Source organism: Geotrypetes seraphini, chromosome 6 (assembly GCF_902459505.1).
Source record: "Geotrypetes seraphini chromosome 6, aGeoSer1.1, whole genome shotgun sequence".
NCBI classification, from domain to species: Eukaryota; Metazoa; Chordata; class Amphibia; order Gymnophiona; family Dermophiidae; genus Geotrypetes; species Geotrypetes seraphini.
In genome coordinates, this window is record NC_047089.1 from 200040060 (window position 1) to 200053659 (window position 13600).

General features: G+C 40.3%; 1 protein-coding gene across 1 annotated transcript; it reads right to left on the reverse strand.

The window, feature by feature from the left end:
- Window positions 1-7149: 7149 nt before the first annotated feature.
- GNRH1 (gonadotropin releasing hormone 1) lies at window positions 7150-13329 on the reverse strand. The gene is made up of 3 exons (XM_033948129.1): window positions 13185-13329; window positions 10136-10227; window positions 7150-7200 (listed from the first exon to the last, which is right to left on the reverse strand). The coding sequence occupies exons 1-3, from the start codon at window positions 13327-13329 to the stop codon at window positions 7159-7161; spliced, it is 279 nt and encodes a 92-aa protein (XP_033804020.1). The 3' UTR covers window positions 7150-7158.
- Window positions 13330-13600: the final 271 nt, after the last annotated feature.

Below are 13600 nucleotides of genomic sequence, written 5' to 3' on the forward strand. Positions count from 1 at the left end.
CGAAACACAAGTTAGTAAATGAGGGAGCATCTGTGATGGTGGAGGGTTATTTGCCCAAGGTCAAAAGGATTATCAGTAGGATTTTAAACCCCCTGCTTCCCTAGTTCTTTGTCTACTGCCCTAGCAATCTGACGGCTGCTCCTCCAGTCCTAGGTTAATGACCACAGAAACAATACCTAAACAGGAAAACTACTGTACAGTACAACAGAAAACTGGAAACACATTCACTTCTTGTAGTGGGCTTAATAGAAAGTGGCATTAGCTTGGCATGTATACAAAGAGTCTAATCCAGCTGCAGGATAAAATGGATTATTGTGTTTTCTATAGCTAAATATTGTAGCTGGTGAGTTTGTGATTACAGAACTTGTAAAACAAAGTGAATACACTAAGGGCCCGATTCTATATAGGTCGCCTAAAAACTCAGCACTGACTAGTGTGGCACTAAATGCAATTCTATAAAAGCGCACTGTATGGAATCATGCTTAGCACCACCTAACTGGTGTTAGCTGTCGCTAGGCATCCTAACTTTAGGTGTACCATATTTATGCCAGGGTTTTCTTCACCTAAGGTGCCTAATGGTACCTAATTCAAAAAGAGGTGCCTAACTCAAAAACGAGCCAATGATCCGCCCCTAACTAGGCCCACTTTTAGGTAGGCACTTTTTATAGAGTTGTGTTTTTTGAGTTAGGCACCTAACGTTCAATTAAGTCCAATTAATGTCAATTATGAGGTATTAAGTGCTGATTGAGCCTATTAACCAATTAAGCACCTACATTGGCTAGGTACACTAAGGTAGGCGCTTATGTTTAGGCAGACTATATAGAATTTGCCAGTAATTGGATGTGCTTGAAAAGTATGTCTTAGCTTGTAAAGTTTGTAAAAAAAAAATTTTTTTTTTAAAATAAATATAGCTATTTTGGAGTGAACAGCAAGACATCTGACTGCTTTATGCTGTAGTAGAAACAAATTGTGTGCAAGACTCTGATGATTTATTAAACCAGTACAAGACTGAGCAGAAGATCAATGGCTTTCTTCAGATGGGTTGCTCTTTTCTGTGCAGTATGGTCCCTGACCGTTTCTTCTACTGAAACAATAAAAGATTACACAGCTTGCTAAGATGGGATGCCATTTTGAATTTAATGTTCATACCTATTATGGGGTTAGGAGGATGCTTGTTTTCACAAGGAATTTTGTGAGAGGCTCAGGCTATAAAACATTTTCTATAGGGTTTAATGTCCAAAAGGGATTGTTGAGAAGCCAAATGAAAACAGAAATCAATTTGTGAATGAGAAATAACTTTTTCCCAGATTGCCAGGACAAATGTTTTAGTTTTAACATTTTTTTTAATCCTTTGAATGTTTTAATGTTGGTACCTTAATTTAAATCAACATTTTTCTTCCATACTGTGCTGATAAGAAAACCTCTTTCTTGAAGACCCTAAATCTAATGATTACTTAAGGATCTCTAATTAGAAAAAAAAAGGATGTAAATTAAAGAACTAAGGCCGGTATTGGACAGACTTGCACGGTATATGTTCCATATATGGTGATTCGGTTAGGTTGGGCTGGGGTGGGCATCAAATGTGAACTCCCTTAATATGGAACAGGAGGATGTTACTGGCCATACTTTATGGTAGATGTCATTCAAACAACGGGATAGTTGGATAGGCTGGCGTGAGCTTGTACGGCAATTTCAGCATTTGGAACCTAGGACAATACCAAACTTTACAGTCTATGGCCCAGAAATATCAAAGAAGATACAAGTTAATCTAATCATGTATTTTTTAATGATTTTAACTTATGGACCGTTCAGATCTTTATCTGCCGTTATTTACTGTGTTACTTTTCTTTAGCCTCCAAAAACATTCAAATAGTACCCCCAGATTCTGAAAGTTCTTACTTTTTATTGTTGTAAATTACTCCTGGGAGCTCCTTCAGAATTGGCTTTTGTTTTCTAGAGATGGACACCTGGAGGTTTTTCATGTTGTGTTGTTTCCCATTTCATTTATGGTAATGTTTCTCTTGTTCATTCCCCCCCCCCCCCCCAGATCTGTTCATTTCAGGACACTATTTGGAAAAGGGGCACACTCTTCTTAAGAGTGTACACCAGGGGTGCCCAATACGTCGATCGCGATCGACAGGTCGCTCGCTCAGGCGACCCCAGTCGATCGCAGAGCGGGTTCCCTTCCCTTCTCTTTTTTTCCCCTCCTGACCAGCCCGCTCCTGAATTCTGCTGCTGCCGCCACTGCTCAACATTTTTTAAAAAACCGGCTTGAAGAACTTATGCTCTGGGGGCTAACGTGGCAAGTACCGGCTTCCCTTCTCTTCCCTCTGAAACCGGAAGTTATGTTGGGGGGGAGGGGAGAGAAGGGAAGCCGGCACACACATGTTAGAGCCCTGTTCGCGGGCTAAAGCAGGAGACAGGTCAGTGAAGCTTGCGATTTGCTCTTCTTGCTGCCAGGTCCTGCCTACTTTCTGTTTCCTCAAAGGCAGGACCCGGCAGCATTTCTCCCAATAGGTCGATCTTGGGCCGATCAGCCTTCTTCTCCCCGACGTCAATTCTGCCGTTGGAGAGGAAGTTCTGGCCAGCGGAACTTCCTCTCCAATGGCAGAATTGACGTCGGGGAGAGGAATGCTAGTGGGCCCAAAGCAGGGAGAGCTTGGCCGGCGGCCTGTTATCCGATGGCAATGGCAGTGGCTTGGGGGAGGGCAGGGAGGGAAAAAGAGGGCAGGCAGGGAGACAGAAGGAAAGAAGAGAAACAGAAAAAAAGAAAGGGGGCATGAAGAGAGAAAGAAAGAGAGGGCAGGGAGAGAGGAAGAAAACGTTGGGGGGGGAATGAGGTCAGGAGGAGAGGAAGCATACAGGCTAAAAGAAGGGAAGAAAGATTGGATGCACAGTCAGAAGAAGAAAGTGCAACCAGAGATTCATGAAATCACCAGACAAGGTAGGAAAAATTATTTTATTTTAAATTTAGTGATCAAAATGTATCTGAATTTATATCTGCTGTCTATGTTTTACACTGTGGTCCCCTTTTACTAAACCGCAATAGAGGTTTTTAGCGCAGGGAGCCTATGAGCATCGAGAACAGCGCTGGGCATTCAGCGCAGCTCCCTGCGCTAAAAACTGCTATCGTGGTTTAGTAAAAAGGGAGGGGGGTATTTGTCTGTTTTTGTATGGTTGTTAGTGAGGTGACAATGCATAGAGTCATCTGCTTTGACCTCTTTGAAAAACCCTGGAATAGGAATGATGATAAACATTTTCTATGCGTACAGTGTGCTTTGTGTTTTTTTTTTTTTTTTAATTTTATTGTTGGTAGATCATTTTGACTTGGTCATTTTAAAAGTAGTTTGCAAGCCCAAAAAGTGTGGGCACCCCTGGTGTACACTATTTTAGCAGCAAACAAAAAACTCACATAATTTGTCTTTCTCTTTATTTTCATTTGTAAACAACATTGGATTTGACATTGACATATCCCATGTCATTGAAAATGACAGTCCGTCCTTGTTTCCATCCTAGTACTATATTCCCCAGATTCACCGGGGCAGGGTCTTTTGTTTCTCTCCCTCCCCTTTTGTATCCCTCACTCAACAGCCTGAATAATCACTTCACTGTCACCTCTACTTCCTGCTTGGCCAGAGGAGGAGAGCTGTATTTTATGCTGAAATCTTGTCTGCACAATACTAAAAGACTTATGAGGTAAAGTTCCAGAGAGCTTGTCAGATAAACAAAAGACAACATAAAAGGAACCTTTCACCAAGCAGTGCTAGAAAGTGGCCTGCAAGTAGCCCCAGTGCTGGTCTTTCCTGCACACTGAGGCCACTTTCAGGGCTGCTGATAAAAAGTGGATTCTTCAATTTTCCAATAATGGCAAAATGCTAATTTTCCCATTAGCACATGAGCTGTTGTGTAGGTGGTAAGGGCCCATATGAGGTGTGTTCAAAAAGTTCCAGGATTGATTTTATAAACATTTATTAAACAATCTTACAACTTATTCCATTGGGTTACATTGGTGTCTTCTATCCCGCCAATACCTTTCAGTTCTAGGCGGTTTACAACAAGAATTGGCCTGGGCATTCCCAGGGAGATTACAAGGTTAATAGATATAGTATGGGTCAGGATCTGGGGAGGGTCAATCTGGCTTAGCTAGATCATTTTGACACATTTTTTGAATAGTATAGTTTTAAGTTCTTTCTTGAATGTTTTGTAGTTGGGCATCGTGGTCAGCAGATTGGAGAGGTGGAGGTCTAGTCTCGCTGCTCTGGTGACTAATAGTCTGTGATATATTTTTTTGCTTTGTATGCCTTTGATTGGGGGGTGGGTAAAGTGTGCTGAGATCTCCTTGTTCTGGATGTGTTTTTCCTGATTAAGCGGTTGCTCAGATAGCTTGGTCCATTTCAATTTAGGTCTTTGAATAGGGTGCATTAGAATTTGTATTGTATGCGTGCTTGTACTGGGAGCCAGTGTGATTCTCGGAAAGCGGAGATAATGTCATATTTTTTCAGTGAGTATATCAGTCTAAGAGCTGTATTTTGGACTGTTTGTAATTGTTTTAGCATGTTGGGGCATGACAGGTATAGGATGTTACAATAGTCCAGGAGTCCTAGGATTAGCACTTATACCAAGATTTTGTTCATTGTTGAAGTATTTTTGGATTTGCCTTAAGTTGCACATGGTTGCGAATGCCTTCTGCACTGTTTTGATTATTTGAAGTTGCATGGTGCAGCCTTTGTCTTTCATTATTCCCAGCTGTTTTAGGTTGGGTTGTATGGGATATGTAATGGAGTTTATTTCTAGGTTTGTTATGGTTGGGGTTTTGTTTTTTTTCTAGAAGTAAGAATTTGGTTTTGTCTTGGTTCAGCTTTAATTTGTGATCTCTCATCCATTTTTGACACTGTTTCTAGTGCAATGTGTAGTTTATTCATTGTGTTGGGGGTGGTTTGGTCGACAGGCAGGAGGATGGTGATGTCATCTGCATAGCTATATGAAGTTATGCCTAGTTCATCTAAGCAGTGCCAAGTGTGGCTATGTAACGGCTGAAGAGTGTTGGAGATAGTTGGGAGCCTTCTGAGACTCCGCAGGGGTTGTTCCTGGATTCTGACTGTTCATTGTTTGCTTTAACTCTATCTTCTTGAGTGGAGGAATCTTTCAAACCAATTGTAGACTCTGCCTGTGATTCCTATTGCCTCCAGTGTTTGTAGTAGGATGTGATGATCTACTAGGTCAAATGCTGCTATGAGTTGTATGAGTAGCATTTTTTTTTTTTTGCCTTTGCTTAGGTGTTGTTTGGCTGTGTCTAGGAGAGAGACTGGTAGTGTTTCTGTGCTGTAGTTGCCTCTGAAACCTGATTGTGAGGAGTGGAGTATGTTGTGGTTTTCTAAGTATTCGGTTAGAAGTTTTGCTACGAGGCCATCCATTAGCTTGATGTATAGCGGTATTGAGGCTATAGATCTGTAATTGGAAGGCTGATCTGTAGCTCCCTTTGGGTCTTTCAGAATAGAGGAAGTATTCCCCTTCTCTACATATACACTTTTCCCAACATCATTACCACTTCTGGAAACATTCCTTAAACGCATCTTTAGGAATCGCCAAAAGTTGTTGCATTGAATTTTGCCTTACGTCTTCAATGGTGTCCTTTCAGCATGGATTTAAGTTTAGGAAACAAGAAGTCAGCAGGGGCCAAGTCAGGAGAGTAAGGTGGCTTGGGAAGAACTGTCATTGCATTTTTGCGCAAAATTTGTGAATTTTGACACATTCAAAACATAACATTACAATCCACTTATATACCACTATACCTTTCAGTTTGAAGTGGTTTACAAAGGTCAAGGAACTGTATATACATAAGGATAAAGCTAACAAGAAGCACCAATGAGAACCAAGGAACTGGCCAAGCCAACTTTAGGCAGAATTGAAGAAACACTTTAGTCTGATGTTTCACTTCTTTAAAACTTGTTTGTTTCCTGCAATAAATAACATGCGTGAAACGCTTCAGGCCAAAAATCTGGCTTCATTTTACTAAGTCATTCTGAATTAGTTCTGGGCAGGCTTGCAAGTGTATTTAGGCAATATTCATTCACCCTTGTCATTCACGCCTGAAATTCCATTTTATTTATTTATTAACAGTTTACATTTACAAAATATATGAGTGGTGCATACACAGATATCCTACAGATGTATACTTAAGGTTACATTTTCAAGGGCTTGTCAGGATCTATTCTATAACTTTCAGTAAGGAGGTGGATCTGCAGAAGTGGATTTTTCAGCTGCCTGATAGTAGAGAATAACATGGGGAAAAATGGGTCCCCTCCCCCAAAGGATCTGTCTTCACCCCCCGTCCTGTCTCCATGAGTTCTGTCCCATCCCTGAAACCTCTGTCCTCATCTGCACAAGCCTCTAACACAAAGAGTTTGAGGCTTGTGCAGATGAAGGCAGAGCTTACATAGATGGGACAGGGACAGTATTCACAGGGTTGGAACAGAGATAGATCCAGTAGGACGGGGACAAATTTGATATCATCATTTAACATCACTTTGTTTACATGTATACTTTGAGCCAGCAGTCAAACAAATGTACACTGGCCTCTTGTGTTTTAAAGATGGGCAGAATTTGTGTAGGCTGAAAAGTAGACCTATACACTGCCAATGAAGGTGGCATCCTATTGCAGATTAGATTGACATGAGACATTACCAAATTTAAGCAACATCTGAAAGGATTGTAATTTTGTAAAGTTTATGGGTGAACAATATAATGGCAGATCCAAATTTTTTTAACTGAAATTATAGAAGCCAGACAAGGTTTTATTTTTATGTTGTGTAAATTGTTTTATACACTTAAAAATGTACAGAGTGTGATCTGCCAAGATTTAGGCAGAATATAAATTAATAAATGTAAACTATGTACTTCAAAAGGACTGATGGCATTCTATTTGAATCTTGCAAATTTAATATTGAGGGGCAGACAAGAGTGCCAAAGTTTTGCTGTCTGCAAAGTCCACAAATTGCATGAATTATCTTGGTAAAAGCCTGATTATTGGGGGGCAACAAGACAAGTCAGCCTCAGATCAACAGGTTTATCCATCACAAATAAAGCCCTGTGACATTCAAACTAAAACCCAAATCTCAAATGAGCAATGAAACAAATATATAAATTAAATGACTCATTTTACAGTTTCGTCCTCCCAATTTTCTCTTCCAGCAAACTTGCCTGCAAAACAAACAGAAAAGGTTGAGTTGGGTAATGTTAGAAATTTCAGAATCAATATTCAGCCAGCATTATGCTCCCAAATTTAATGCTGGGCCATGTCTGGGCTCCGGCATTGAATGTCTGGGTTTACAGAACCGGCTGCATAGCCAGTCAAGTGCAATATTCAGCCCTTAACCAGTTATAGCAAACTGCATAAAGATGGCACTGTCCTATTTATGCAGTTTCCTTGGACGCTTAAGTGCGTTGACTCCACCCTTGGATCATCCCTAAAATAGCTGGTCTTGTTTTAGGCACTAAGGCCTGGATTCTCTAACTTGCACCGTTGTTGTTGGTCGTCTTAAAAGCAGCCGCTGATCGTGTGTCGACCACGTAATGGCATCGGTTACAGAATCGCACCTCTGGCAAAAGCAGGTGCTGGAAAGGTTGGCAGGATTTTCCAGACCTACATTTCTGGCGCCTATCTTTGATGTGAATTGCTTCTCCATTGGTTTTTTAGGCCGCCTAACGCCACTTATAGTGTTAGCCATGCCCACAGTGGCATTAGGCAGCCTAAAGCATCTATGGAGGTGCGTTTCTGGTGCCAATTTTTAGGCGCTAGTAGGCGCCTTGAAACTCTGTTAAAAACATCATTTAAACTCCTTTTCTTTTTTTTTTCTTTTTTTAACTGAGCTTGGTTGCCTACTGGTGCCTAAAAAGCCGGCACCATTTAGAGCAGGGATCTCAAAGTCCCTCCTTGAGGGCCGCAATCCAGTCGGGTTTTCAGGATTCTCAATGAATATGCATTGAAAGCAGTGCATGCACATAGATCTCAAGCATATTCATTGGGGAATCCAGAAAATCTGACTGGATTGCGGCCCTCAAGGAGGGACTTTGAGACCCCTGATTTAGAGAATCCGGGCCTAATTGGATATTTTCAATGGCACTAATTACTTAAGTGCCACTAAATCTGACCAGATAGCACCAAACAAGCAATTTTAACTGGCCAGGAAACCCCATTGTCTTTACTTTCATGTCATTGTCTACATTTAAGAAAGCAAAAGATTTGTTCCTTGTACCTTGCACCGCAATTCAAGTTTCTTAATAAAATTTTATACCGCTCAATCAGACTTCTGAGCGCTGTACAATAAATAGCATTACAATGATAAAACTAATGTAAAATTTGACAATAAATGAACAGGAGAAAAAAAAAAAAAAAAGAAATATTCTGGCTATAGACGAACAGAAACTGAGAGAAAAAAGGGAAGAACTACAATATTTTTGAAAAAGAACATTCACTGAATCCAGCCCTTCATATATATATATAATATAAAATATGGCAGAAAAGCAATTTGCAAAGAGCACTTTTTTCCTGCACCAGAGTGCATCAAACTGAATTTAGTTGAAGTTCAACTTTATTTGACATACCGCTGAAGGGAAGTACCATCTCCATGGTGTACAATAATTTATTAGTTCAATGAATCAATAATCAAAGTGGAAAAAAAAAGAACTACAAATCAGACAGTACATCTAAAACATAAACCAAGTACCAAGATGGACTGTCAATGTATTCCCTATGGCAAGTGTTTTTGCCAGCCAATACACATGCACTAGGCTGCTTGGCACTTGTTCCAGTGAAGGCAGTATGGAAAACTGAGAGTTTTCCTGTCCTCTCTGGTTTTCAAAAACTCTTCATGCTTTACTCCTGTGGTGAGTAGGGATTTACTTTCATTGGAAAAGAAACAGAAAATTTTCATGACCCTTCTGTTCCATTTTTGTTCATTTTCAAAGCAAATAATTTGAATGAAAATAATTTGTTTTATGTTATGTTTCAATCATGTTTGTTGGACTTAAGAAGTCACTACAACATTCAAAGATATACAAGTGGGCTGCCCTCAACTTCCAGGAACAAAACAGGGAGGAATAAGTGTGGTACAGCTCTAACTCTCAAGACTGACAATTCCACAGTTTTAAACCCCTGCCCAGCCCATATCCAGCCCCTCGAACCCTTCCCCCGGCTCTACACCCCCCCCCCCTTGGTATGCCACTGGCGTAGAGTTCCAGAAAGGTTCCCAAGGCTGCTGAAACAATTGTCCTTTAGAGTAGTGGTTCCCAACCCTGTCCTGAAGAACTACCAGCCAGTCAGGTTTTCAGGATAGCCCTAATGAATATGCATGAAAGAGATTTACATGTAATGAAGATGATAGGAGTGCAGAGCTGCTCCATGCATGTTCATTAGGGCTATCCTGAAAACCAGACTGGCTAGTGGTCCTCCAGGACAGGGTTGGGGATCACTGCTTTAGAGGAGAATAAGGATTGAACACCCTGCCACTCCAGTGTCAACAGCGATATCATTTGTTTTATTTTAAAAATAAACTCTATCCCTGCTGCAAAAACTGATAGAAATATATTCCTTCTAAAGTCTTCTGCCCATAAACCCCAGCTCTCCTTCTAACCCTATTCATTGACAGGTGAAGACATGTTATGGATCAAGAATGATTTTCAACAGCCAGCTGACCCAGGAGTTGTGCAATTTAACAAAATGGTACCTACCCCATATCGTCTGGTTCCATTTTTGTTATTCATATAACTGTACTTAAGTCAGATGGTTCCATTTTCTACTATTGCATCAGTGGGACAAAGTGGCTGGGAATCTTTTTTTTTTAGGTATGTTTCACCCAAGCAATAGTACCTAGCAGGGAGGCTCGATCTGTTTGTCCATCAGTATGCATAGACGCAATGACCTACACACATCTCATATAGCTTCTATCACCCCCAACAAGATACTATCATGTCTTTCTATACCCAGTCCATGGACAGACGTGTATGAATTTGCAACTGGAGAAAGGGCGATTTTGTTACACTACATATGTGCACATTTTTTTATTTCAAATAAATGAAACAAAACTGTGTACAGCTCTACTGGTGCAGGCTGGTTCTCCAACCATAGGTCACTTACCAGGGCCCCTTTCAGAGTGCTGAATCGGGAGTGTTGCTGCGGAAGGCTGCACTCGAAAAGATGTGGTTCAGCAAACTTGTCAACTTCATTGGCTGTCTGAGTCAAGAGAACAAAAAAGATGAGAAGTAGAATGGCCCGGGATAAGTAAGGTAAGTCAGCTAGCAGAAGCATGAAAGCCACTTCCTTCTTCCTTTATTATATAGTATAAGAAGGAAGAGGTTGAAAAGTTTGCATTCCAGGCTAGACTGACAACACTGTGTTGTCAGTTCTGCTTAAAAACCAGAGCTAAGTAACCTCCTGTGTACTGAAGCTTAGTGACCTTTTTAAACAAAATTATTAAACAGTGAACTTCCTATTTTCCCCACTGGATGTACAGCATGTACTGGAAGTTATCGCTCTGCCCTATTTGGAGCTACTCATCTTGGACATTTAGGCCACTATTTTAGAAACATATCCATGTGTAAATAGCAGCATTTACACATGTAAATATTTACTTCAGAAAGCCACTGTTTACACTTGGATATCCACAACGAGTAGAGATTTCATGAGATATAGTCAGGGATGGACTAGCAGTGATCTGGGCCCTCAGGCACTAAGGGCAATAAGCCCCTAACCACCCATTAAAAGTGATTAACTAGATGGAGGCTAGGGGAGAGTAGGCCCCTACTGTTGTGGGCCCTCAGGCACTGCCCTATTGTTCCAATGGTCACTCTGTCCCTGGATGTAGTTTGGCCATAACTTAGGTGGTTCTAAAATTAACACGTCTTCTCCATTTTATAAAGAACAATTTACCATTATATTGAAGGCTGACTCCTAGAGTATTTATTTATTTATTGAAAAATTTCCTATACAAGGTTTGACAATTAAGTTTGCGAGCTCATCCTAGAAAAAATGCTACATACCTCATTGCTGAATATCACTATGGTCACCTTAGATGTACTCCCCTTGGGAAGCTAAGCACTGATGCAAGCACCTAGTCCACCCTTCAAAGCTATTTTGGAACTCTTTTCTGGAATGCCTATCAAAGCTGTCATCGTATTACCCTTGATGTTCTGTATGTCATCAAAATGTCTTCCTTTCAATACTTCCTTTATCTTCGGGTAAAGAAAAAAGCCATTGAGGACCAGATCAAGTAAGTAGGGAGGGTGTTCCAATATAGTTATTTGTTTTCTGGCTAAAAACTCCCTCACAGACAGTGCCATGTGAGCTGGTGCATTGTCGTGATGCAAAAGCCATGAGTTGTTGGCAAAAAGTTCAGGTTGTTTTCATCTAACTTTTTCATGCAGCCTTTTCAGCACTTCCAAACTTGGTTAACTGTTTGTCCATTTGGTACAAATTCATAATGATCAATCCCTCTGATATCAAAAAAGGTTAGTAACATCGTTTCGACTCATGATTTGGACTGGCAGAACTTTTTTGGTCATGGAGAGTTGGCTGACTTCCATTGTACACTTTGGTGCTTAGTTTCAGGGTCATGTTGGTACACCTATGTTTCATCTCCATTGATAGAGTAACACAGGAGAATCAAATCCACAAAAACGACATGGGCACGAAGGAGTGGAAAAGTCCAAACAAAAGATCGCTATGGTGGCATTTTTTTACAGCGACATTTACATTGCATTTCTTTTTATCTACATTTGTGAGGTTGGAATAGCCATTGGATGGTCAATCCATTTACTTTTGCACTCCTGATGCAGGCCATTAGGCCGAAACATACTCATGTTGAGTTGATGTTTTATTTGAAAATAAAGGAAGGTTATTTGTGAAATATCTGGAGTTCACCAGTCTTTTGGTTGGACTTTTCCACTCCTTCATGCCCTTATCTCCATTGATAACACGGCCCAGAACATCATCTTGCCTCTCCAAAAGGTCTTGGCAAACTTTGACTCTCCTTTACTTTTGTTCATCTTTGAGCTCCTTCAGGACCATTTTTGCACACATTTTTCTAAAAACGCTAGCGCACCTTTGTAAAAGGAGCCCTAAAATCTGTATTATCCCACAATACAGTGGAAGAAAACCTGGCGCTTTTACTCAGTCCATTCACAAGCCTTTTCTGATGAAAATAAAGCTGTTCCACATCATAGTCTGTGTGCATTATTTCATTTCTCCAGTATTCTCCAAGGTTCCAAGCATATATTGATTCTTTGACAAAGCTGTTATAATGCCTTCTCAATCCAATTCAGACTGTGTCCAGCCAGCCCGACGTAGCACCATGTTTCACTATTTCAGCGTCTTCAGGAGTTGAAACTGTGGCAGGTTTTCAACTTCTTTACTGCTTCATTTCATTATAGATTAGCAACTGCACGGGTTCACAAGCCCACTCTCCCCCTCAGACAGGATACAAACAGTTGCTAATCTATAATGAAATGGCCTTTATCTGCCATCATGTTTCTATGTTTCTTTGACTCGACTCATGCGCATTTACCCAGGAAAAGAATCTAGGTGTCATTGATGATGATATGTTGAAATCCTCTACACAGTAAGCAGTGGTGGCTATGAAAGCAAATAGAACGCTAGGAATTATTAGATAAGGAATGGAGAATCAGAGTATTATAATGCCTCTATAACACTCCATGGTACAACTGCATCATGAGTATTATGTACCGTTCTGGTCATTACATCTAAAAAAAAAAAATGCATTGCTAAATTAGAAAAGGTACAGAGAAGGGCAAGTACAATGATAAAGGGGATGGATCAACTCCCCTATCAGGAAAGACTAAGAAGGTTAGTGCTCTTTAACTTTAGAGATGACACAGCTGAGGGGAGATATGATAGAGGTCTGTAAGACAAGGGACTCACTCCTTATTTTATCGCCAATTAGATTTAAAGGAATAAAAAAATGATTTTCTTATGTTGTAATATATTACTCATTCATAGTATATTTTTTTTTAGAGTGGTTGCAAAATCAGAACTTCTAGCCTTTCCCCAAAAATAAGAGGAAAAAAATTCTACTCATGTAAATGTATTATAGACAGTTTGGCCTGAGTGATGGGTCTCTTTGCAATAGAACATGAATGGGCATTAAGTTAATTACATGGAAGATTAGAACATACTTCCTGGTACGAGTCCATCAGCATTTCAGAGTCTCTTTTCCCACCTGGTCGCAGTCCATAAGACCAGTGCTGGGCACAACAGATCTCCAGGGAGATGACGATGAAGAAAAGACGTATCATGAGCTTCCTGTCCATTTGCATCCTATAAGACATACAGTAGCATGCAAACTATGGTGAGATGCACAGATGTTCATTGATTGCACTTCCAAAAACGTACTGAGAGATTTCAGTTTGGATTTTAGATTTTAGTGTGGATCTTGTCCGAGATGAGTTACATTTAAGTACGTCACATGTTAAAAATTACACAGATCTAAAGTCTATTAAGCCAAAAATATAGCATCACCCACAGTAAACAAGTACTGTAAAAGCAAAATGACTTCTGTCAAAAGACATGTTAATTAACACAAGTTAA

Coding starts and splice junctions, on each gene's coding strand:
- GNRH1 (XM_033948129.1), bottom strand. CDS start 13,329: ATGCAAATGGACAGGAAGCTCATGATACGTCTTTTCTTCATCGTCATC. Junction 10,228..13,184: donor GGACTCGTACCAGGAAGTAT/GTTCTAATCTTC, acceptor TGACTCAGACAG/CCAATGAAGTTGACAAGTTT. Junction 7,201..10,135: donor GCACTCTGAAAGGGGCCCTG/GTAAGTGACCTA, acceptor TTTGTTTTGCAG/GCAAGTTTGCTGGAAGAGAA.